This window comes from Rissa tridactyla, chromosome 18 (genome assembly GCF_028500815.1).
Source record: "Rissa tridactyla isolate bRisTri1 chromosome 18, bRisTri1.patW.cur.20221130, whole genome shotgun sequence".
Lineage (NCBI taxonomy): Eukaryota > Metazoa > Chordata > Aves > Charadriiformes > Laridae > Rissa > Rissa tridactyla.
In genome coordinates, this window is record NC_071483.1 from 5,499,764 (window position 1) to 5,523,601 (window position 23,838).

At 54.3% G+C, this 23,838-nt stretch overlaps 1 protein-coding gene across 2 annotated transcripts in view; it reads left to right on the forward strand.

The window, feature by feature from the left end:
• The window catches only part of PTPRU (protein tyrosine phosphatase receptor type U), a 119,517-nt gene extending 97,929 nt beyond the window's left edge, over positions 1-21,588 (forward strand). For both annotated transcript variants that reach the window (XM_054223786.1, XM_054223787.1), the window contains 4 exons: positions 12,222-12,347; positions 14,617-14,774; positions 15,875-16,010; positions 18,286-21,588. In XM_054223786.1, the coding sequence (XP_054079761.1) occupies positions 12,222-12,347; positions 14,617-14,774; positions 15,875-16,010; positions 18,286-18,348 (483 nt within the window). In that variant the 3' untranslated portion in view covers positions 18,349-21,588. The remainder of the gene's footprint in view (positions 1-12,221; positions 12,348-14,616; positions 14,775-15,874; positions 16,011-18,285) is intronic.
• The last annotated feature ends 2,250 nt before the right edge of the window (positions 21,589-23,838 follow it).

Here is a 23,838-nt window from a genome sequence, read left to right on the forward strand (position 1 = left end):
GGAATGGCACAGGAGACACAAATCAGAGTCCCCCAGAAGCAAGCTAAAGGGCTTCTCTAAGAGACCCGCGGCCTAGTTTGGGAAGGGCAAGGCCAAAGCCCAAGGCTCCATCAGGGTCATCAGAGGATCTTCCTCATTTCTGCTAGAGCATGCGGGAGAGAAGGCACCGCTTGTGTGAATGCCGGGCTGTGGGCGCCACAGGCGGGACGCCAGCCCCCAAGAGAAGGACTTGAACCCAGCCAGCATCCCCTCCCTCCCACACGCAGCGGCTGCAGCCCGTTTCAGACCCATTTGCCTGCCCAACGTACCTTTCCTTTTTCTCTGGGAGTGGGGAAGGGACTCAGCTGGAGGAGGAGGGCTGCAGCTGGCCTGGATCGGCGGCAGCGGGATGTCGGGCAACCGTATGTCCACATCTAGAAGTATCTGGAAGGAGACGACGTGCATGCAAGTGAGCCAAGGACAGGGGAGAATGTTACATCCTGCCAGCGTACAAACTGCGCTGAACTGCATTTGGTTTGCTCTTTTGAAGAAGCCGCTCAACGCTGATCAGCTCACACCAGGGAGTAGCCTCGGCGGGAGGCTGCCCTTCTGCCCCGTTCCTGTGGCTCCCTCTAGGCTGTCAATACAAAGAAGCCAAACTCCGGGATGCCAATCACTCGGCTCTCGGCTCCCTCCAGTAAGAGCCATCCGCATCTTTAACCTCCAAGGTTGAGCGCCGAAGGCCTCCGTCAAGAACCCGAGGCAGATTAACGGTGCAAAGAACTCATTTAGTCAAACACTCGTTTACTCCTCCTGCCTCTTCTCCTCCTCCCTGCCTCTTCGAAAAAGCTCTGCAGTGGTGGAGGAGAGGGGAACCCCCCAAAGTGGGGGAAATCCAAAGCTTGGATATGAGGCACCGTTACAGCATCATAAAAGGCTGCTAAGATTATAAACACACTTTTTGTGATGCAAAGTGTTTCAAAGTTGAGGAAAAAGCTTCATCTGTCTGGGTTTTAGAGAGCCAGCACCTCCAAGGGGAAAACTAAGAAGCCGCAGATGGGGGAGGACCGAGAGCAGCTGATCCCACCTTCTCGGTTCACTTGCAGATCCTTCAGAACCTTACCCTCTTTGGTTCAGGAGCCTCTGGTGGTTCCTCCTCTGCCCTTTTCTCATTTGTGCGCTTGAGGCTTGGGCTTTTCGCACTCAAGCAGGCGCTGTCGAGGCCATCTTGGCACGGCAAACAGGTGCTGTGCCAGTGGTCTTTCTGCCCAGGTGACGCAGAGGGTTTGACCGCTTTCTTATGTTCCTGGGGCTGGTCATAAGCGAGGTACTCCTCAAAGGACATAGTAGGTGGTTGACATTCCTCCTCCTCGTCATCGTCCTCAGAACTGCTGGAAAAGGCCACTGATTTTCTGCCAAAGCGAGGAGAAACCCCGGGCAGAGTTAGCACACTTGTCTTAAAAGTGTCCCCAGAGCCTTCACCTTTATTACCTTCATCAGAGAAGTTTATCGTCCCCACTTCAAAAGGAGAACGTAGTTTATCCACCAAGATCACCCAACAGGTTCACTTACCTGTCTCTCTCTGGGGACACCAGGCCCAGCTTCTTCCGCCCGGCTAAGAACTTCCTCGCAAAGTCTGCGACAAGCTCGAGTTTCCGTGAGCCGGTCAGAGTCTTCCCAACAGCGATCTCCTTCTGGAGAGAGCCCAGACATCAATTCATCTTAGCAAAACACGCAGCATTCTCACCTCTGCTAAACTTCCGACAGAGTGAATAAAGTTACCCCGCTGCCTGTCCCTGCCAGGTAGAAATAACCCCCCTTGATCCAAGGGCAAAGATACCCCAATTAAGACATTGTGATTTCAGCGCCATTATAGCATTTCTGTAAATCAAAGGCGACTTAACTCTGCCTTAGGCAAACACGAATTATTAGTAGCAATAACCCAAGTTAGTATTTACCATGGCTGCGGGTAGGTCTGAAGACAGAAGACGTCTCGAATAGTTGTCAGGATTAGCAGTTCTTAATCTTATGCCGATCCTGTTGGCATCAGAAGCCGCTCTGACTTTCAGATCGCAATCAAGTGTGAAGCTTCTGGAAGCAGCGAGGGCGACCCACTGTCCTCCAAGGCTTCACGCTCGCTCTGCCCCGCTCCGTCCGCGTGCCTTTTATCTCTACGACCGCATCACAATCGCGCCTGTGACAGCGGGCTGCAGCAGGTGGCCGAGGCAAGAGGCCCCATTCCCGGGAAAGCAGCATTGCCGTGGCCAGGATTATGCGGTGACTTGAGAGACAGGAGGGAGGTGGGAGAGATTTCCCAGGTCTTTACCACAAGAGCGTCCACTGTGATGGGCAGCTCAGGCAGGCTCCTGAGGTGCTTCTGTTCACCAGAAACCACTGATCCGTCTCCATTGCATTTAGGAATTCATTGCCGTGACTGAAAGTTTGTGTTTTCTTGGTTGTTTTGGAAGAGGGAAACCGATACCACCGGTAACGGTGTGTTTCAGTGCTCTTGCGCCGGGATGCTGAGGGGGATGCAATAGTGCCGTACCCACGGCTAAGCGGGTCTGGAAGCCCTCCGTCCCTGCGACTGCGGGCTGACGTTAATGCAGAGTCTCCCCCGGGATTCACGGGGTCCAGGGCAGGTAACGCGCTGCACCACCTACCTCAATCGATGGGGAAACAAAACGGGGGAAAAAAAGACGGCAATTGAGCTAAAAATGCCGGCATCCTCTCAGAGTTCAGAACCGCTGTTCCTTTGCCCGCGCTGTGGCTCAACAAGGTCCCTGGCAAACGCAGGCATTGACCCTGTTTCTTCCTTCAGTCCCGCAGCAGAGTTTGTATCTTCTCTGCCGGAGGAAAAAAGACCGTTTGCAAACGGTTACAGGGGTGTCCGTAGTTTCACTCATACACGTGTGTGCCAGCAGCCCTGTTTTCAACCCCGGAAAATATTCATACTTGACACCTTTCAGCATTGTAACGTAGAGTTGTACACGACACTGGGGAAATATGATTCTTTCACATTAGTGATAAATGTTTGAAAAGGAGAAGGGAAGAAAACCAAAGTCTGGAAATGGTGAGGGGACTGGAACATCTCTCTGCTGAGGAAAGGCTGAGGGATTTGGGTCTCTTCAGTCTGGAAAAAAGAAAAGACGGCTGAGGGGGGACCTTATCAACGCTTCTAAATACTGAAAGGGTGGGTGTCAGGAGGATGGGGCCAGGCTCTTCTCAGTGCTGCCCAGGGACAGGACAAGGGGCAAGGGGCAGAATCTTGAGGAGGAACTTCTTTGCTGTGAGGGTGTCAGAGCCCTGTCACAGGCTGCCCAGAGAGGTGGTGGAGTCTCCGTCTCTGGAGACATTCCAAAGCCGCCTGGAGGCGTTCCTGTGTCACCTGCTGTGGGTGACCGTGCTGTGTCAGGGGGTTGGAGGGGATGATCTCCAGAGGTGCCTTCCCATCCCCACCATTGTGTGATTGTGTGGTGAGCGTTTGGTCCTGTGGGTCACGTCTGCCTTGCAAGGGAGCTCAGGCAGAGGTGGTGCCAGCAGAGGACGGGTGTGGGCAGAGCCAGGCCATGTGCCGAGGGAGCCGTGCTCTCTGTTAGCGCTGCGGGGTGCGTGCGGGTGGTAAAGGGGAGAGATTGTCCTGCCGCAAGGCATGTTGTCTGGCCCAGGCCTTGGCTGTCTGGGAGAAGGTGGCGGTAGTGGAGGCTGTTGTTGGTGGCAGCTCTGGAGCAGCTCTGCTGCTGGTTCCGTGGCTGCCAAAGGCCGAGCCGGCGGAGCTGTCTGTGCGCGCTGACCGGGGCAAAGCTGAGGCCCAAAGCCAATCTTGGGCGCTGCTCAACTGGCCCTTAATGAACCCTAGAGCGGCATACTCGGGTGTGGGTATTGCCCCCAGCATTGCTGTTAGGGGGGACCGTACCTTGATGAGGGCAAAAATGACAAGGGGCAAAATAGTAATGAAAACCATTTAATAACGTATTAAGAGGTTAACCAGTAACTGGTCTCTGGATCTGCCACTCTCCACCGGTGCCAAGACTTCCCAGGTTTTTGTGCCGGGAGATTCCGTACAGCTTTCTTTTGCCAGATGACAAAGCTGCAGCCTCCCCAGAGTCCGAAGAAAAGGGCTGTTTGGGGACCTTCTCCTCCTTCGGTGCCACTTGTCCGCGAGAGGGAAAGTGCCAGGCCTGGCCGGCAAAGTTCTTACCGAGAGAACCTGGTTTTGAAATCTTTGACAGCCTTGGCCATGATGGGTGCAATTTCTGCAAGAGAGAACGAAAAAAACCCACAAGTGAAGCCCAACCCCCTCCCATGAAAGCAGCAGGCACAGAGTAGGGGAGCAGAGAGCAATTCCAAGGGGCAACTTTGCAGAGCCTTTAGCCTCTCCTTAGGGAGAGGAGAGGAGAGGAGAGGAGAGAGGCCGCCAACACGACCCCCCTCCTGCAGAGCCGGGATTTCCCTTGCCGCAGAAACAGCAGATTTGTGCCTTTGTAAAGGAGGAGCTCTAGGAGGCCAGGGGATGTTCTGCGGTTTGTACTTACTCTTGGCTGGTGGTTTCTTGGGCTCAGGAAACCAGGAGGAGAACACGGTCCTGCCCAAAGATGGGACAGAGTGGGCAGTGCTGGTGCTGGGCCCATCGTGGGACTTGCCCTCACTCCCAGGAGCGTGGCTTTTGCTAGAAGTGCACAGGACAGGTTTTATTATGGAACAGAGAGTTGAGGCGAAGGCACCCGGAAGAGCAAGCGGTAGTGAGAGCTACTCACTTGGTCTGCGGTGGCAGAAGAGCTCCCCCAGTGCCAGACTTCTCTTGTGTCCTTCCTTCGTCCCGAGGGGCCTTTGGTGGAGAGGCCAGAAAGAGAGTTTTGGCTGCTTGCCCTGTAGGAGACCAAAGGGAAACGTTGGTCAGATGCAGCTTATGAGAAAGGAGGCTCCTCAGTGCTTGTCCAATGTCAGGAAGCTCCAAGCACCTCTCCCCCGTCCATCCATTGCAAAGCTGGGATTGTGGGGAAAATGGACCCTGTCCCGCGCAGGCGGAAGCAGGACAAGCAGCCACAGCCTGGGAGAGCAGAGAGCAATTCCAAGGTGCAGGCCTGGCAAAGCAGAAGCAAGGCAGGCGTAAGCGTGTGCTCTTTGGCCACGACCTGTGGTATTTTCAGGGCACCCACGGAGGAGAGCCCACTGGGCTTTCTGCAGGGCAAGAGCACAGGTCTGTGGTGAACCTCTCCCTGCTTCCTTGCCAAGGGAGCTGCAGGACAATTTCATGGTTGCCAAGAGGTGGAGAGACAGCGCGGGCCGGCAGGAGGGGCAAGGCAGGGTTTGTGCCTCAGGCGTAGCATTAGGACAGGCTGAGACAGTCGTCAGCGAGCAGGCAGCTGAACGGCATGTTTGCCCGTGCTTTTTCTCGTGCAAGGACTTTGCAGAGCCTTTAGCCTCTCCTTATGGAGAGGAGAGGAGAGAGGCCACCAACAGGACCCCCCTCCTGCAGAGCCAGGATTTGTCTTGCACAGAAAGAGCGGATTCAGGCGTTTGCAAAGGAGGAGCTGGAGGAGGCCAAGGGATGTTCTGGGGTTTGTACTTACTGTTGACTGGTGGTTTCCTGGGGTCACGGGAGGAGAAGGTGGTTGCTGGAGGTGGGACAGAGTGGGCAGTGCTGGTGCTGGGCCCATCATAGGACTTCTCCTCACTCCCGTGAGCGTGTCTTTTGCTGGCGGTGCCCAAGACTGGTTTTATTCTGAAAGAGAGATGGAACAGACATTTCAGGCTACGGCATGCGTAAGAGCAAGGCGCTACTGACAAATACTGACTTGGTCTTCTGTGGCGGAAGAGGTCCCCCAGTTTCCCACTTCTTTTGTCTCCTTCGCACGTCCCGAGGGGCCTCTGGTGGAGAGGCCAGAAAGAGAGTTTTGGCTGCTTGCCCTGTAGGAGACCCAAGGGAAAGATTGGTCAGATGCAGCTTATGAGAAAGGAGGCTCCTCAGTGCTTGTCTTAGTAGAGAACAGAGGGTTAAGCAACTCCTAAATGGGGCTAGATTTAAACCAGGCACTCCAGAAGACCTTCCCCACACAAAGACGTCCCCGAGGCAGCATTCCCAGAGCCCTCTGTCATCGTTCAGCCCTCGCTTACCTTTGTTGCTGTGAGCTGAGCCGATCTTCTGGGCTAACATGAGCAGCCGCTGCTCTCGTGCCTCGTGCAGGCGAAGGTACAAGTGGCGCCAGGACTCAAACGCTTCTGGCTTCTGGTTCTTGAAGTCTCGGAGACAGTGGATGTGCCACAGTCGATCCGTAGACTCAATGAGGGCCTGAAAGAAACGCAGACGTAATCTGGGCTCCCCCCTGAGACCATCGCTCCCCTCTCCCTCGAGAACAGCTAGTGCCAGTGGGGCTGGAATACCACCGAGGGCAAGGCGGCTTCGTGACCAGGTTGCGGCAAGAGAGGGGCAGATGGCAACCGCAGGAAGTGAGGACTAGCGAAGGCCAGCTCTTGTTCTAAAGAGCGCTGTTCTTGACTCTTCAGCTACTGCAGGTGAGGAGAGAACGTCCCTCCCGCGTGCCACCAGCCCTTCCCCAGGCCCAGGCACTCACGTGGTTACGTTCCTCAATGCGATGGAGCTGCTCTGGGGTGCATCTCTCCAATACTGGCTCCAGCTCTGAGAAAGGGGCACCGCCGACTTCACAGATGGCTAGAGAGACGCAAAACGCAGAGTATTTATCCCGCTCCTTCTCCGCCAAGGAAAGGGCTTGACTCCTTGAAGGCAGTGGAGAGCAGTGCAGCGCTGCACGCCACTGCGGCAGAGGAGGGGAAGGAGAAAGGAGCCGCAGGTGCCGTAGCTGTAGTGGGCCATCAGGCCCCAGTCTCTCCCAGTGAAGGGGTGCCTGCGCAAGGCTCCGTTTACCCCTGTTTCCCGTGCTTGAGCACCCCCTGAAAGCACGCTGGCTGCCGATGGTGCAGCACCTGAGCTTCCAGGGAGACGTGCCCCATATGAGTTCGCTTGCCTTGCGAGAAGGGGCAACTAAGCGTTGGCGTGCTCCCAGCCCGATGCTGCTGGGATAGATACAGACAAGTCAGGAAGAGAGCAGTAGATGTGCCTGGCCCCGCGAGTTTAAGACAGACGAGGAAGGGTACTTACAGTCAATGCTGTTAGTGAGGAGTCGGGCACTTTGGGGAGGAGGAGGCACCGTCCGTGGGAGCGGGGCGGTTTTAGGGCCTGGACGCACTAGCGTCTTTGAATTGTGCCGGTAGCATGGGAAACCCTCTTCGCCCTCTTGAGGTGTCAAGGCCGGTGCTGTAAAGTGAAAGAGTTGGGGTAAGAAGGGAAGGGAGGAAAGAAGAGCCCATCCTGAGGAATGGCACAGGAGACACAAATCAGAGTCCCCCAGAAGCAAGCTAAAGGGCTTCTCTAAGAGACCCGCGGCCTAGTTTGGGAAGGGCAAGGCCAAAGCCCAAGGCTCCATCAGGGTCATCAGAGGACCTTCCTCATTTCTGCTAGAGCGTGCGGGAGAGAAGGCACCGCTTGTGTGAATGCCGGGCTGTGGGCGCCACAGGCGGGACGCCAGCCCCCAAGAGAAGGACTTGAACCCAGCCAGCATCCCCTCCCTCCCACACGCAGCGGCTGCAGCCCGTTTCAGACCCATTTGCCTGCCCAACGTACCTTTCCTTTTTCTCTGGGAGTGGGGAACGGACTCAGCTGGAGGAGGAGGGCTGCAGCTGGCCTGGATCGGCGGCAGCGGGATGTCGGGCAACCGTATGTCCACATCTAGAAGTATCTGGAAGGAGACGACGTGCATGCAAGTGAGCCAAGGATAGGGGAGAATGTTACATCCTGCCAGCGTACAAACTGCGCTGAACTGCATTTGGTTTGCTCTTTTGAAGAAGCCGCTCAACGCTGATCAGCTCACACCAGGGAGTAGCCTCGGCGGGAGGCTGCCCTTCTGCCCCGTTCCTGTGGCTCCCTCTAGGCTGTCAATACAAAGAAGCCAAACTCCGGGATGCCAATCACTCGGCTCTCGGCTCCCTCCAGTAAGAGCCATCCGCATCTTTAACCTCCAAGGTTGAGCGCCGAAGGCCTCCGTCAAGAACCCGAGGCAGATCAACGGTGCAAAGAACTCATTTAGTCAAACACTCGTTTACTCCTCCTGCCTCTTCTCCTCCTCCCTGCCTCTTCGAAAAAGCTCTGCAGTGGTGGAGGAGAGGGGAACCTCCCAAAGTGGGGGAAATCCAAAGCTTGGATATGAGGCACCGTTACAGCACCATAAAAGGCTGCTAAGATTATAAACACACTTTTTGTGGTGCAAAGTGTTTCAAAGTTGAGGGAAAAGATTTATCTGTCTGGGTTTTACAGAGCCAGCACCTCCAAGGGGAAAACTAAGAAGCCGCAGATGGGGGAGGACCGAGAGCAGCTGATCCCACCTTCTCGGTTCACTTGCAGATCCTTCAGAACCTTACCCTCTTTGGTTCAGGAGCCTCTGGTGGTTCCTCCTCTGCCCTTTTCTCATTTGTGCGCGTGAGGCTTGGGCTTTTCGCACTCAAGCAGGCGCTGTCGAGGCCGTCTTGGCACGGCAAACAGGTGCTGTGCCAGTGGTCTTTCTGCCCAGCTGACGCAGAGGGTTTGACCGCTTTCTTCTGTTCCTGGGGCTGGTCATAAGCAAGGTACTCCTCAAAGGACATAGTAGGTGGTTGACATTCCTCCTCCTCGTCATCGTCCTCAGAACTGCTGGAAAAGGCCACTGATTTTCTGCCAAAGCGAGGAGAAACCCCGGGCAGAGTTAGCACGCTTGTCTTAAAAGTGTCCCCAGAGCCTTCACCTTTATTACCTTCATCAGAGAAGTTTATCGTCCCCACTTCAAAAGGAGAACGTAGTTTATCCACCAAGATCACCCAACAGGTTCACTTACCTGTCTCTCTCTGGGGACACCAGGCCCAGCTTCTTCCGCCCGGCTAAGAACTTCCTCGCAAAGTCTGCGACAAGCTCGAGTTTCCGTGAGCCGGTCAGAGTCTTCCCAACAGCGATCTCCTTCTGGAGAGAGCCCAGACATCAATTCATCTTAGCAAAACACGCAGCATTCTCACCTCTGCTAAACTTCCGACAGAGTGAATAAAGTTACCCCGCTGCCTGTCCCTGCCAGGTAGAAATAACCCCCCTTGATCCAAGGGCAAAGATACCCCAATTAAGACATTGTGATTTCAGCGCCATTATAGCATTTCTGTAAATCAAAGGCGACTTAACTCTGCCTTAGGCAAACACGAATTATTAGTAGCAATAACCCAAGTTAGTATTTACCATGGCTGCGGGTAGGTCTGAAGACAGAAGACGTCTCGAATAGTTGTCAGGATTAGCAGTTCTTAATCTTATGCCGATCCTGTTGGCATCAGAAGCCGCTCTGACTTTCAGATCGCAATCAAGTGTGAAGCTTCTGGAAGCAGCGAGGGCGACCCACTGTCCTCCAAGGCTTCACACTCGCTCTGCCCCGCTCTGTCCGCGTGCCTTTTATCTCTACGACCGCATCACAATCGCGCCTGTGACAGCGGGCTGCAGCAGGTGGCCGAGGCAAGAGGCCCCATTCCCGGGAAAGCAGCATTGCCGTGGCCAGGATTATGCGGTGACTTGAGAGACAGGAGGGAGGTGGGAGAGATTTCCCAGGTCTTTACCACAAGAGCGTCCACTGTGATGGGCAGCTCAGACAGGCTCCTGAGGTGCTTCTGTTCACCAGAAACCACTGATCCGTCTCCATTGCATTTAGGAATTCATTGCCGTGACTGAAAGTTTGTGTTTTCTTGGTTGTTTTGGAAGAGGGAAACCGATACCACCGGTAACGGTGTGTTTCAGTGCTCTTGCGCCGGGATGCTGAGGGGGATGCAATAGTGCCGTACCCACGGCTAAGCGGGTCTGGAAGCCCTCCGTCCCTGCGACTGCGGGCTGACGTTAATGCAGAGTCTCCCCCGGGATTCACGGGGTCCAGGGCAGGTAACGCGCTGCACCACCTACCTCAATCGATGGGGAAACAAAACGGGGGAAAAAAAGACGGCAATTGAGCTAAAAATGCCGGCATCCTCTCAGAGTTCAGAACCGCTGTTCCTTTGCCCGCGCTGTGGCTCAACAAGGTCCCTGGCAAACGCAGGCATTGACCCTGTTTCTTCCTTCAGTCCCGCAGCAGAGTTTGTATCTTCTCTGCCGGAGGAAAAAAGACCGTTTGCAAACGGTTACAGGGGTGTCCGTAGTTTCAGTCATACACGTGTGTGCCAGCAGCCCTGTTTTCAACCCCGGAAAATATTCATACTTGACACCTTTCAGCATTGTAACGTAGAGTTGTACACGACACTGGGCAAATATGATTCTTTCACATTAGTGATAAATGTTTGAAAAGGAGAAGGGAAGAAAACCAAAGTCTGGAAATGGTGAGGGGACTGGAACATCTCTCTGCTGAGGGAAGGCTGAGGGATTTGGGTCTCTTCAGTCTGGAAAAAAGACGGCTGAGGGGGGACCTTATCAACGCTTCTAAATACTGAAAGGGGGGGTGTCAGGAGGATGGGGCCAGGCTCTTCTCAGTGGTGCCTGGGGACAGGACAAGGGGCAAGGGGCAGAATCTTGAGGAGGAACTTCTTTGCTGTGAGGGTGTCAGAGCCCTGTCACAGGCTGCCCAGAGAGGTGGTGGAGTCTCCGTCTCTGGAGACATTCCAAAGCCGCCTGGAGGCGTTCCTGTGCCACCTGCTGTGGGTGACCGTGCTGTGTCAGGGGGTTGGAGGGGATGATCTCCAGAGGACCCTTCCCACCCCTGCCAGTCTGGGATTCTGTGAGAGCAACCATGTTACCCAAGCAACCGTCAAGTCCAGCTATGGGAGGGTGACTGCTGCTCCTACGTGCGTTTTTCACCTTAATTCACATTTACCTCACATTTACATGCGCTGACATATCTGTTGGGACCAAGCGCCCCTTCGAAAACCCAGCCCTGCGGCAGTGCCACCACCTTAGTGTCCCTCCACTGCGACCATCTAGCACTTCCCTTCTGCAGCACACACACGAGCTATCGGCTGAACCCAGCTGCTGTGGGCCGCGGCATGGAAGGAGGCAGCAAGACCCATTTTATTTCTGTCTCTCTCAACCTCTTCTTTCCTTCCGTGGACCAGCAACGCCCTGCAGCCCGGCAGGTGCTGCCTTCTCCTGTGCCATCCTCTCCCAGGTCCCTGTCCCCTGCAGTGGCCGCTGTCCCTCGTCGCCGTCTGACGGGGACTGTGACATTTTTCTTCATTATTCAACCCTGCCTCTCTCTCTGGATGTCTATTCTTCAGGGATGTCGGTGCTACAATATTTAGCTGGATCTTAAATGTTTACCAGTTTAGGAGCAACAGGTAATAAATCAACCTTTACAGCAGGCAGCTCTGAAAGGTGACTTAGAGGGTATATCCCTCACTTCAACTACGTCTTGCCAAAGGAAGTTTTAATATCCAAATTATAGCTCGGAGTCTAGAAGGCTTAGAGATCTTGGAGATTTATAGCCCCTATTAATAACCAATTATTTCTCAAACACATTTGCCGTGCAGTTAGGCCCAAGCCGTTGGATGGCCTGAAATGCTAAATGTCCTGTTAAAGTGCGGTGACAAACATCATATATTTTGTGTCGATGCTGGTTTCCCAGCTGTCACCGTGTGAAAACATTCGCATCCGTGGCCTTTGGACCGAGCCGTCCGTCACTGCCGCGCCGGATGCATGGCGGGGAGCAGGAATGGTTCCCCGGCTCTTCCCTGGGCTGCAAGATGGGGTCGCTTTGACTTGGCGGGATGTCCCAGCCGTGGGGCGAGGGGGACTGTCACCCCACATCACTGGTGGTACTGGTGGCAGAGCAGCTTTTGAAGCCAGTGGGGTTTGAGAGCAGACTTGGAGCAGCTCCGTGGTTGCGCAGGATCCGGCCAGGGCTGAGGCAAGGCCCATCCTGAATCCTCCTGCACCCGCAAAGCCCGTCTCCGGCAGCATCAGCTGTTGCGTTCCTGTGGCAGGGAGAGGGCAACATGGGTGCTGGGGGGTGGACCTGACCTTTCAGCTTTGATCCCTCCACAAGCTGAGGGATCCTCCCTCCAGCAATGTGCCGTGGGCCCGGTGTCCCTTCTGGAGGCCACCCCCTGTGCCAGCCGCCTCTCTCGATGTCCAGCGCCAGCCACTCCATCCCGCTTGCCGTTGCCTCTGATGCGTGATGTCCCAGTCCCATGTCCCAGTGCACGTCCCCGGTCACAGCGAGCTGTTCCTCTTCTCTCCACAGCCCTGTTTGCAGTACTGGCCCGAACCAGGGCTCCAGCAGTACGGCCCGATGGAGGTGGAGTACATTTCCGGAGCGGCGGATGAGGACATCGTGTCCCGTCTCTTCCGAGTCCAGAACATCACACGGGTGAGGATCTCTCCTCTGCCATGGCAGCGCGGGTTGGTCACGGGGGGCTTCACGCGTGTCTGTGTGTGTGCCCAGGTGCCCCCCAGGCATCTCCCAGCGCAGAGGTCCGGGTTGGGTGAGCTCATGTGGAGGAGGTGGATTGGTTTTGTTAGCCGCTGCTTTGTGGAAGGGCTGGGGCATCACCAAGAGCTTCTTTCTATGAGTGAAGACCTTTGGAGAGCAAAAGGATGATACATCTAGTGAGGCCACGCAGTTCTAGAGCTTGGCATTGCCCGTCCAGTTAATTCTCCGTATAAACTAACTGAATGGTGCTGTAGCTGCTGGTGTCGTCTTCAACCTAATCCAGCTCCTCCAGAGGAGGAGAGCTGGAGAGCTCTCCAGGAGAGCAGCCTGTAAAATTGCCATTGGCTCCATCCAGCCTTTCTGGAGTTGATGGCCCCTTGAAAGATTTTAGATAACTCTGTAAGAAGACCTTTCTCATCCTGGCTGGAAGTCCATCTCTGCCCTGCCACGCATGTATCCCAGGGTGGAGACTCCCCTCATGGGCATGGCAGCTCCCTGGGACCAGCAGAGCCCTTTTTGCCTGCAGGGTGAGAAGATCCACGCAGGTTCTCACCTCTTGTCCTTGTTGCATTGATGCTTGGCTGGTTGAGGTTGCCTTTAAATGAAGAGAAACAGTGAAATTGGGAAGGGACAGGGACTGCGACGAACAGCCCGTGTGGGTGCAGAACTGAACACAGGGAAAAAAAAAAGCTGATTTGGCTGCACAAGCCAGCCATGAAGAGGTGGCATCTCTGAGGTCTTTAAATCTCCTGAGGGTTGCCAAGAGGCTGAGGCCAGTGTCCCAGTGATTATCAGGCAGGTGGGAATTAGGGAGCGTGCGGCTTGGCTGACAGCCTGGCTGGGAAGGGTACTTCGGCGTGGGAGCTGGGTTGGAGGAGATAAATCCTGATTATCTGGACTCTTAACACAGAGAGGGGTTTTGGTTCATGCTCCCCGTGGGAGCATCTGGTGTTTCCTGGGTGTCAGCTCAAAATCCTTCCCCAAATGTGCTTCGCTCTCAGGTGGTAGAATATACCCCATGCTAAATTAAAATGCAGCGTGATTGAAATCTCTGGATCTACGAAGCTATTTCTCCAGGGAGCAGATCACTGGAGGAGCGCTGGGAAATGCAAGGAGCGGCTTTTTGCCAAGCCTTGCTGTCTGGAGGGGAGCCGGCCGTTGGGGGGTGTCACAAGTCCTCCAGAGCCAGACAGAGCTTTCACCTGAGCTTCCGAACGGATCCCAAAGCTTTCCTTCCTGTGCTGTCAGAGGAGTTTTCTCCTGTTTTATCTCCACTTATTTGTGTCATCTTCCCCCTCTGCCTTCCCGGCTTCCAGCTGGAAGCAAAAGCTTGAGCCCGAGGAAATCAGCCCATCCCAGCCACGTTACTGACCCACATCAGAGCTCCCCAAAAGGTTGAGAAAAGCCCCCGTGTATTTGGGTTGGGCTGGCTGTGGTGGACAGAGCCGCAGAAATAGCCAGTCCCACTGGTTGGAGATGGTCTGGTCCTTGCCCTGCTCATCAGGCATCTGAAGTCGGGTGGACGGAGCCCTCCAGAGCTGGGCGTCCCCCATCTGCATCTGATCCCCCCTTTCTCCTCCGACGTGTGCTCCCCACACGTGTGCCACCGAGCCCCGAGACGTAGCTGGAGTGTGTGACCCGTGGTTTCATCCCATCGGGTACTCCCGATGCTCGGAGTACTTCTGAGCAAGAGCCCCACATCTGCCTGGCCTTTTTTAGCTTTGTGGAGGTAATCTCCCCCCGGGAGCCTGCTAACCAGATTAGGTTTCAAAACTAACCAGATTACCAGGGTATTAAGGCACACTTCCACTGCTCCCCGCCTCCGTGCTCATCAGCCTCCTGGTTTACAGCGAACGCAGCAAAAACACATCCCCTGGGATCTTCTGTGAGCAAGACGAGGACACGATGGAGAAGCCTCGGGGAGGCTCAGGGGTCTGGTAACAGGTTTTGTGAGATTCATAACAGTCTGAGGCGCTGTGAGTCAGGATAAACCATGGCTGCCTGGGGTGGGATGGGGTGGTGGGAGCAGTGGGTCAGTGGGAGCTGTGGAGGAGAGAGCCGAACCATCTTAAAGCACCAGGAAAAGGTTTTCCTCTCTTTTTCTACTATTAATGCCTGGCAACCTCTTCTTGTCCTCCATCAAACCTCCGGTGGAGGCAAATGAAGGTGGCCCATGGGTTCAAGCTGATGAGGTTTGCTTTTCTAGTTGCAGGAGGGGCACCTGATGGTCCGGCATTTCCAGTACCTGCGGTGGTCACCCTATCGAGACACCCCGGACTCCAAGAAATCCTTCCTGCACCTCTTGGCCCAAGTGGAGAGGTGGCAGAAGGAGAGTGGCGATGGCAGGACCGTGGTGCACTGCCTGTGAGTGTCAGCCGGAGAGGAGCGGGTTCTGGCGTGAGGGGAGATGCCACCAGCTCACGTGTCCACAGTTCTGCCTGGAAGCCAGAAAGCCCTCACTGGGGTGACTTTGTCCCCGGGTGGTGCTACCTCTCCCACAGCATGACTTTTGGTTGAGGCACCTTGTGGTCACCGTGTCAAACCTCCTCCATGAGATGGATGCTTAATGGGAATGACAGCCGCTAGCGGCATCCCCGCCGTTCACCCCGGTCCCCTGCCTTGCAGCGGGGCTCGGCAGAGGTCCCAGCCCTGTCACCACGTCCCGTGCGCGTAACAGGCTCTAAAGGGATGTGGCAGGAGCTGGGCATCTCCCATGCTTGCTTTTCATGGAGGCAGACATGCTCTCCATCCCCCTCCTCCCAGCTGGGTTTGGCTCACACAAACACCCGTGCGTGCTCTCCTCGGATGGGACCTAGCACGTTCGCAGATTGGTAGAGACAGCAGGCGAGCCTTTAATCAAAAATTAATTACAGCCTCGTCCGTCTTCATTAGCCGAAGGATAATTTGAGAACATGCTTTATAAAACACTGGCATCGTGTTCTCTCTTCCTCTCCCCGATCCCCTTCGCTGCCGGGGATGAGACGGGGTGGTGTGGGATGGTTTCAGCGCAGGATGGGGGGAGGCACCCAGCGAGCCGTGTGCTGGGTGAAACTGGGATGGTTCCTCCAGCCAGCACTACCCAACAGGTCATCAGCCCAGGGCCACCCTGCAGGTGGGAAGAGGGTGGTAGAGGGACACAGTGGCTTGCTCAAGGTCACATGAGGAATCGGTCCATGGCAGGGCTGGAAACTGAGGCCAGATGTCCAAGATCCAGCCCTCATGGTCCAAAAAGGTGTTTTCATGCTCTTCTGTGGCCCTTATGAGGACTAGAGGGCAGGATCACAGCTCTGGCCACCACATGAATCCTGTTAAGGTCCCCCAGTTTGGAAGGATTGTGGGCTATGAGCTCGTTCTCTGGGACATCTTCTGGGATGCAGGGATGGATAGAGAAAGGGGGAATTAGAGGGAGCAGGAAGATACTCTAATGCCATCTTCTCACCACCGACACGTGTTTCTCCCACCAGGAATGGAGGTGGCCGGAGTGGCACCTTCTGTGCCTCCACCATGATCCTGGAGATGATCAAGTGTCACAACATGGCAGATGTTTTCTATGCTGCAAAGACCCTCCGCAACTACAAGCCAAATATGGTAGAGACCTTGGTAAGCATCAGCCACCGCCGGCATCCATCCTGGCTGCTGGTCCCGGTGAGAGAGGAGAGGTGCTGGGGGATGCTCACCCCCGCCCAAAAAAAAACTTCTTTCCCATCCCAAATCCTGAATAATATTATGGGAATCCTCATGCAGAGCATGTCTCGGCGAGCGTGCCAGCACCGTGCCGTGGGTTGGGGCAGGCAGGGAGGCGAGGCAGCTCTTGGAAGGAGCTTCGGGCTTGCCTTCATCTCACCCTGCCAACGTCTCCTTGGCGGCGGCGTGGGGCTTGTTGGAAATCCCTCCCAGGAGTAATAAGACAAGGTTCACGTTAATTCACAGGATGTAATTGCAGTTCTTCGGAGCAGCTCCGAGGTGGAGTCAGACAAATTCCTGTTGGAAATACAAAAGGGGAACTGCGTTTTGAGTGAAATTAATACGTGGGCAAGCTGCTGGGGGCAGCGGTGGAGCCACGTTTCATGATGGGGAGGCTGGAGGTGGCAGTGGGTCAGGGCGAAGAGCCCGTGCCCTATTTCAGGCCCCCAATAACGGGACAGGGGATGGAGCAGGAGCGCTTCTGTCCCTGTGGTGGAGGAATCCAGGTGCCTAGTGATGTTTTAAAAGCAAGTCAGCCGGAAATGTTTGCCCTGTTTGGATTATAAAATCCCTAAGTTGCAAAATGAAATGGTTTTGAGGAGGGGATGTGATTTGCATTAGGAACTGAAGTGGAGGAGAAGGTGAGGGAGGGGAGGAGGAGCAGAGGGAGGGATGCAGATAATGGCAAGATGATGTGACAAGCGTGAAGCCGCCAGACCCATTGGGCTAAATTGCAAAGATATTAAAAAAAGGCAACATTTCACATCAGGACACGAATGTCCTCCAGCCTCAAATGAACCTGAACCGACTATTCTGGGAATCCCAATCTACTGGAGTCACTGGGAGGCCAGATCCTCGCCCAGTGTAAAGAGCCACGGCCCAGTGGAGAGCAGCCAGCACGTAGCACTTTCCCGCTGCCCGTGCATCTTCCCCCTCTGTTTCCCTGTGGGGTTTATTTTTATATGTTGATAAATGGAAACAATCCCTTTTCTTAATCCAAAAAGCATTATGTGCTTTTAATCCAAGCTGTCGCAGCCTCCTTGCTTTGAAGCCCTTCTCCCCCGCTGCCCGTTCCCACCTGGGGTCCCCGAACGGCCGCTCACCCACGCGGGGGATAACGGGATTTTCATGCCGGTGCTCAAGCTGCCGGTGAGGATTTCGGGAGATGAGCTCTCCCCTTTGCCTCTCTGCTGTTGCACCCAGGGTGCTCCCACCATGTCCCAGTGCTCACAGCAACATCAGAAACCTGATTTTTGGTTTGTTTTTTTTCTTCCCCATTCTGGCTGGTTTTGTTTGTTGGATGCTCGAAGGAGCAACGACTCATGGGGATGGGTGCTTCCAAGGTCCGAGCTCCCCTGTAGTTTTTTGTGCTGTGAGTTGTACAAGTACAGGAGAGCACAAGAACAGGTCACGTAAAGGAGAACTAGGATGGACGAGACTGCTTTTGCAAACCCAATTTATTTCAGTGATTTTTGCTATAAAACCAGGAGCCAGCCATGCTGGGCTTCCCCTTTGCGCAGCTGGAGGGGAGCAAAGGGTGGGAAGATGCTGATACCGTCCATAGATGTCTCAGGAAAGAGAAAGGGTGGGAGAGAGAGCCCAGTTCTGCCACGGACTCAGAGAAGACCTTTCCCACCCGCACCCCTTGGCTCTGGCCCGGCCGTCACAGGCGGATCAGGCTTTGACCTGAGCACCAAAACGCTCATTTGTTGGGCGTTTCCCTTGGAAAATTTGGATTTTCGGAAGTGAAAGCTGCTAGGACTTCCCTTCCTGTCTCTCCCCCCATGCAAAGCAAATGCCCAGACCAAATCCCTGCCAGGGATGGAAAATGGCATTTTTTTAACTGCAGCAGGAGAATTCGTGATGAGAAATGTCCTGGCGGCCGGGGCAGGGCGTCTCCAGTAATCCCACACCCGGATTCAAACTGGAAGAGGGGAGATTTAGATGAGATCCGAGGCAGAAATTCTTGGCTGTGAGGGTGGTGAGCCCCTGGCCCAGGTTGCCCAGAGAAGCTGTGGCTGCCCCATCCCTGGAGGGGTTCAAGGCCAGGTTGGACGGGGCTTGGAGCAACCTGGGCTGGTGGGAGGTGTCCCTGCCCAGGGCAGGGGGTGGCACTGGGTGATCTTTAAGGTCCCTTCCAACTCTAACCATTCTGTGATTCTGTAACACCCTTTTTTCTCTCTCTGAACAGGAGCAGTATCATTTTTGCTATGACATAGCACTGGAATATCTGGAGTCGCTGGAGACCAGATAGCACCTCGCCAGGAGAGCGACAGCAAGGGCTTGCGCAGGGGTCGCGCCAACTGTGCGTTTCGCACTCAGACGTTGCGTTAGTGCTGAAGTTGAGGAGGGGAAACAGCCAAGGACTCGACGAGAAAACCCATCCGATCAAGAAAAATGAAGGGATGCGGGGACGTGTCGGCTGCTCCCCGTCTTCACCCTTCGCTCTCCATCTTTCCTTCCCGCCCCGAGCGTGTCCGAGCGGCCGTGGGTCGGATGCTACGACTTGTCCCGTCCTGTCCCTGCATCGCTTTGAGTCATGGTCGTGGGGTGGGTGTGCGAAGGATGCGGCCCCGCGGCACTGCCTGGGCATCTCTGAAGCAGCTGGAGTGGAGGCCAGGGAGAGGAGGAGGAGGAGGGCAGAAGGAGCCGAGGCCGTTTCCCAGCAGGGAAGGATGGATATTTGGAGAAAAGATGTTGCTTTTTAAATTGTGTGTGGAATCGAAGCTGCTCTTCTGAGGAACCCAGACGGCTGCCGGCAGGTTTCGTCCTTGGTGGGGACACGCTCTGAGCTGGAGCAAAGGCCCCAAGAGGAGCTCTTGAGTTTCTGCCTCTTCGCACCATGAGTTTGATCTTCGTTTTTTTTTTAGTTCTGTGAGTTGCAACCTTTTGTGTATCCAGCCCTGGACAGAGTGGGGACACGGGACAGTGGTGGGACATGGAAGGCACTGGGCACGCGATGTCCGTCTGCAGAGACCGACCTGGATCCCTCGTGGCGTCTTTGCAAAGCTTTTCAAGCAATGGTTCGCCTGCATCTCCACACTGTCTTCTCCATCTGCAGCAATTAATTCCTTCTGGGCTGACCCAGAGGCACCAGCCCATTTTTAACCCTTCCCTTGTGAATCGCTGCACATGAGACACCAGAAACAAAATCCTCCAAAATTCGGGTCCACCCCATCTGCCTCCTGCTTGCCGCCCCAGGTAGTTGCCCATGGATGCTGCTTGGCTTTTGCTGGCCTTGGCAAAGCAGGATGGTCGGTTGGCATGGGGTGAGCTGCACTGAAGCCCTCAGCCATGGCAGCACTTTGGGGCTGGGCACAGGGAGGTCCCCATGGCCCCGGTGCCACCTGGGGACAAGCGTATGGGGACAGTGATTGAAGGTGCCTGATAGTTTTTGGCTTCATCCTGCTCTGGTTGGGTGTAAGATGTCATTTTTTTCTGTCCAATATTGTGATAATTACAGGGGTTTCTGCTTACGGGGCAGAGCCTGGTTGTAATCAAGCTGTGGTCAGGGTTTTTTCTCCCTGCAAATGACCTCGAGGAGGTGCAATCAGAGGGATGCAGGTCCGGGGTCTGCCTTGGAGATTTGAGGAACTGAGGAGAGTTTGCTCCTGTCTTGAGGGCCAGGCAGAACCCTTCACAGTCATTTTTTTTGGGGATGGAGCAGAACAGATGAAAAACTGTCCTCCATATGCTCTAGGTTGCATGTGGGCAACCCCATCCTTCATCCTCTGTCATCCTTCAGCCCCTCCATCCTTCATCCTCCCCCATCCTTCAGCCCCTCCATCCTTCAGCCCCTCCATCCTTCATCCTCCCCCATCCTTCAGCCCCTCCATCCTTCATCCTCCGTCATCCTTCAGCCCCTCCATCCTTCATCCTCCCTCATCCTTCATCCTACCCCATCCTTCAGCCCCTCCATCCTTCAGCCCCATCTCCCCAGGGCAAGGGAGGCTTCCCAGCCCTGCCTGCCCGGAGGCTGGGGATCACTCTCCCTGGGGAGTTGCATTCCATACCACAACCGAAAGCTTTGGAAGATGCCGTTTGGCCGGACCGATCTGCAGCACAAAAGCCGCAAAGCCGAAACAGCTGTGCCCTGAATGAGCAAACCCAGGAGATATTTCCATCCGCCTTCCAAGGGTGGAGGGGAGCAACAAGATAAATCTCTTTCCACCTTGGAGGATGTCCCACCCGCAGCCGTGCAAATGCCTTCAAGTAGCGATAGGGATTTCAGCAGCAACGGGGGGTTTTGTCCAGACATTTGGCTTTCCCTTGTGCTCGCTGAATAATTCACACGGCCTGACAATAACTTATTCCAAGGGCTATACGACATTTCCATCCCTGCTGTCTATCCCTGCGTGTGCCCATGCTGTCTTGTGACCAAATAGTCTTTTTGCCCCACCAGAGCCTGCAGAATGGTCCAGTTCCATCAGTATTTTCAGTAACTCGCGTTCGCAAGCCTTGACTTGGAATAAATTAGTGTCCTTTTCCCTATCCCCATCTCTCTGTAGACGTGTCCGCGCTGTCCTAGGGTGCTGCAGGGAAGGTGCTGCATGATGGGTGCAGGGGGGTCCCAGGGTGCGGAAATTGTTTGGTTTGGGATGAAAACGGCTGAGCCGAGCCTCTGAAATTCCCAGGGTTGGGATGGTGGTGGCACCATTCAGCCCCCCAGAGGCTGGGGACTGAAGGGATGGTCCCACTTCATCCCAGACCTTCCGGGAGCCCCTGGTCCGGAGGGAGGGAGCATTGCAGGTAAAGTGTTGCCAGAAATTTAAGAAAAAAAACATAAAAAAAAAAGGAAAAATTGAAACCCCATTTAGTCCTATTGAGACAACAGAGACTGGAGGAGTTGTATATACGTTTTAAAAGCGAGATTTTTTTTTTTTTTTTGATATTTCCTTCCCTCTCTGGGCTTTTAGGGCATCTCTTCTGAAGGGCAGACTTTGAAATCAAAGTGCTATAAAAACCAACCCATCTCCCGACTCCTACTGAGATGCTCATATGACACGAGGCAAGGACATCCTGTACATAAAAAAATATATATAGAAATATATATATAAAAATTTAAATACTGTTCTTAAGATGGATAACGTTTATTGGTATTACAGATTGGAGTGGTGCTTTTTTTTTTTCTTTTTTCTTTTTAATAAAAACAAAACAACCACACACCAAAAAAAAAAATAAAGACCCGAGAAAAACACCAAATTGGAATGATTTGATCTATATACAGAAAAAGTGACCCCGAAAGCTGGCAGCATCCAAGAGCTGCTGCCGAAGGGACTGGTACCACGGAGCGGCTCCACCGCGGAGGGGGGACGGTGTGGTGGGACGGAGGGAGGGATGGCGAAGGAGGGACACGTCCCATGTGGGTTGTACCACGCACATCCAGCTGTTGGTAACTGGTTTTTTTTTATTATTATTATTAATTATTATTATTATTTTTGGCTTTTTTTCCTTTGAAGAAAATCGGTTGCATAAATAAATGTTCCAAATTTGTGATGGCCTCTGGATTTCTTTCCCTGGCTCTGGTCCGGGAGCTGTGATTTAGTGAACCCTGATGGGGCGGCTCGTAGAAAAAGACCTCAATATTGGCTTTATCTTGCTGTTCGAGGGTGTTTTGGGGGAGCAGGGACAAATTCCAGGATTGCAAAATCTTCTTGGCACCAAGGAGCCACGTTCGCCCGTCGCCACGCAGAGGGGTTGTGTTGTACTTCCAGAACTTTGCTCTGGGTTTCCTTCTTGGACCGGGCACGACCTGCCTGGGTGTCCACAACTTCATGCAACATTTCTAGAAGCGGTGACGGGAGTTTTCCATTGCTGGCAAAGATGTTACGGAGGAAGAAGAAACTCTTTCAGTGCATTTCCCAGCTGGAAAATGAAATCCTATTGTAAGAAAAGCCTTCAGGAGAAGAAGACTCCTGCATTGTCTTCGGTGATTTATTTATTACAAAGCAGCCTTCAGTTTAATGTGTTGTGATATTAAACACTTCCAGTAACACTTGAGTCTTAATTTAATGGAGACCAAGGAAAAAAAAAAATCTAATTGACTTGTCAGGACTGTTTTTCATCTTTAATTAAGGTTCGTGAAGGATGCGGTAATTACATTTTACCAATAAATAATAAAAAGGGGGATAATGCAAATTAAAACCAAGAAGGGAAAGAAGGGCAGGGCTCTGGGTGTGCAGGTCGCCTTTGGGCTGCGGGGTCGCCCTTGGCTGGGGTGTCCCTGGGGGTGAGCGCGTTGTCTCCAAGCCCCGTGGGGCTGTCCCGGAGGGCAGGGTGGCCTCGAGCAGCGGCAGCGCCCTGGGTGCCAGGGGACGTGAGCTGGGCTGGCCCCTGCAGCCCTGCCAACCGTCGGTGCCATGTTCCCTGGTCGGGGGAGGGGTGGGTCTTGGGGCTGTTTGGGGACGTCGGTGCCTGCTTGGGGAGGGTCTCCACACCGGAGCAGCTTCCCAGCAAAGCTGCAGCCCCCAAGCCATCAGCAATGTCCCGCTCCTGCCTATTGCTTTCCATTCCCCCGTGCTGGTGGTGACTGTGTGCGCGCTAAAACCAACCCTGAAACCAAACCGACGTGGAAAACATCTGATACGTTTGCATCTCTTAAAAATAAGGGAAAGATAGCCGCCTGCTGTGCGGCCCTGAGTGTCTGGCTTCCCCAGCTCCCCTGCGGCAAACAGCCTGGCCCCAGGCCACACAGCCGGGCTGGCCACTGGTTTGGTGGCTCGTCCATCCAGAGCTGCTTTTGATTTCTTCAGTGCCTGGTCACCCTCCATCCCATGGTCCTCTCCCTGCTGGAGCTGGAGCTTCACTCTTTCCAAGCTCTATTTCAGCCACAGCTCATCGGGCACTTGCTGTCACTGGCTGCTAATGATGAAGAAAACCTTCCTCCCTGGTTTTATGAAAGCCATCATTCCATCAGCCCGTCTGTAACGAAGAGAGAAACAGCAGCTGCTCCCTGGGGTCCTGCTCCCACCGGGAGCGATGGATCATCCCTTCTCTGCTGCGTCCCATTAAGGTAAAAAAAGGAGGTGTTTCTGCCAGGACAAGGGTGGTGGCGGTTGGGTTTGGTGGCTCTCTGAGACCCTGGGATCTTGGGGAAGTGGGTGGAATCCTTTTCCTTCTTTGCTTCATCCCCGCAACATCTTGAGAAGTCACGGAGAGCCCAGGAGATCCAGCAGGTAACCAGCACCATCCCACGGAGCTGGGGCAGGACCAGGAGTCTGGGTCCCCATCCCATGGAGATGTCCCATGGAGATGTCCTTCTGGTCCCAGCCCTTGCTCATCAGTGTGTCCCAGTGAGTGACATGTTGGGGGGTAGCCTGGGGACGGGATGGAGTGGAACTCCTCTTTCCCCGCTCTGCAGAGCCAAGAGTGCCTTGGTACAGTCGCAGGTGCCCAGGTCTCACGGCCGCTCTCTTCCAGGATGGATTAGAGCTGCTTAAAAGGAGCACTTTGCATTTCAATAACTAATCCAAATGTGCCATCCAATGCCCAACTTTTGGCCCTTGGGAATTATTCACCAACTCAACGCCTCCTTTGTGCTGTTATCTGCAGCACACATGCCCCGGTAGAGCTGGTAATAATTTCCCAAAGCCAATGTCACGGTATTGTTGGAAGTGACCTGGATATTCTTGTTCTGTTCATGGGTTTGTTCCCTAATCCAGGCTGACAGACAGCGCTGGATGTGCGGGGGAGCCCAGCTCCGGCCCCCGGCTGGTGTCCAGCAGGAGCTGCAGAGGTGGGAGGT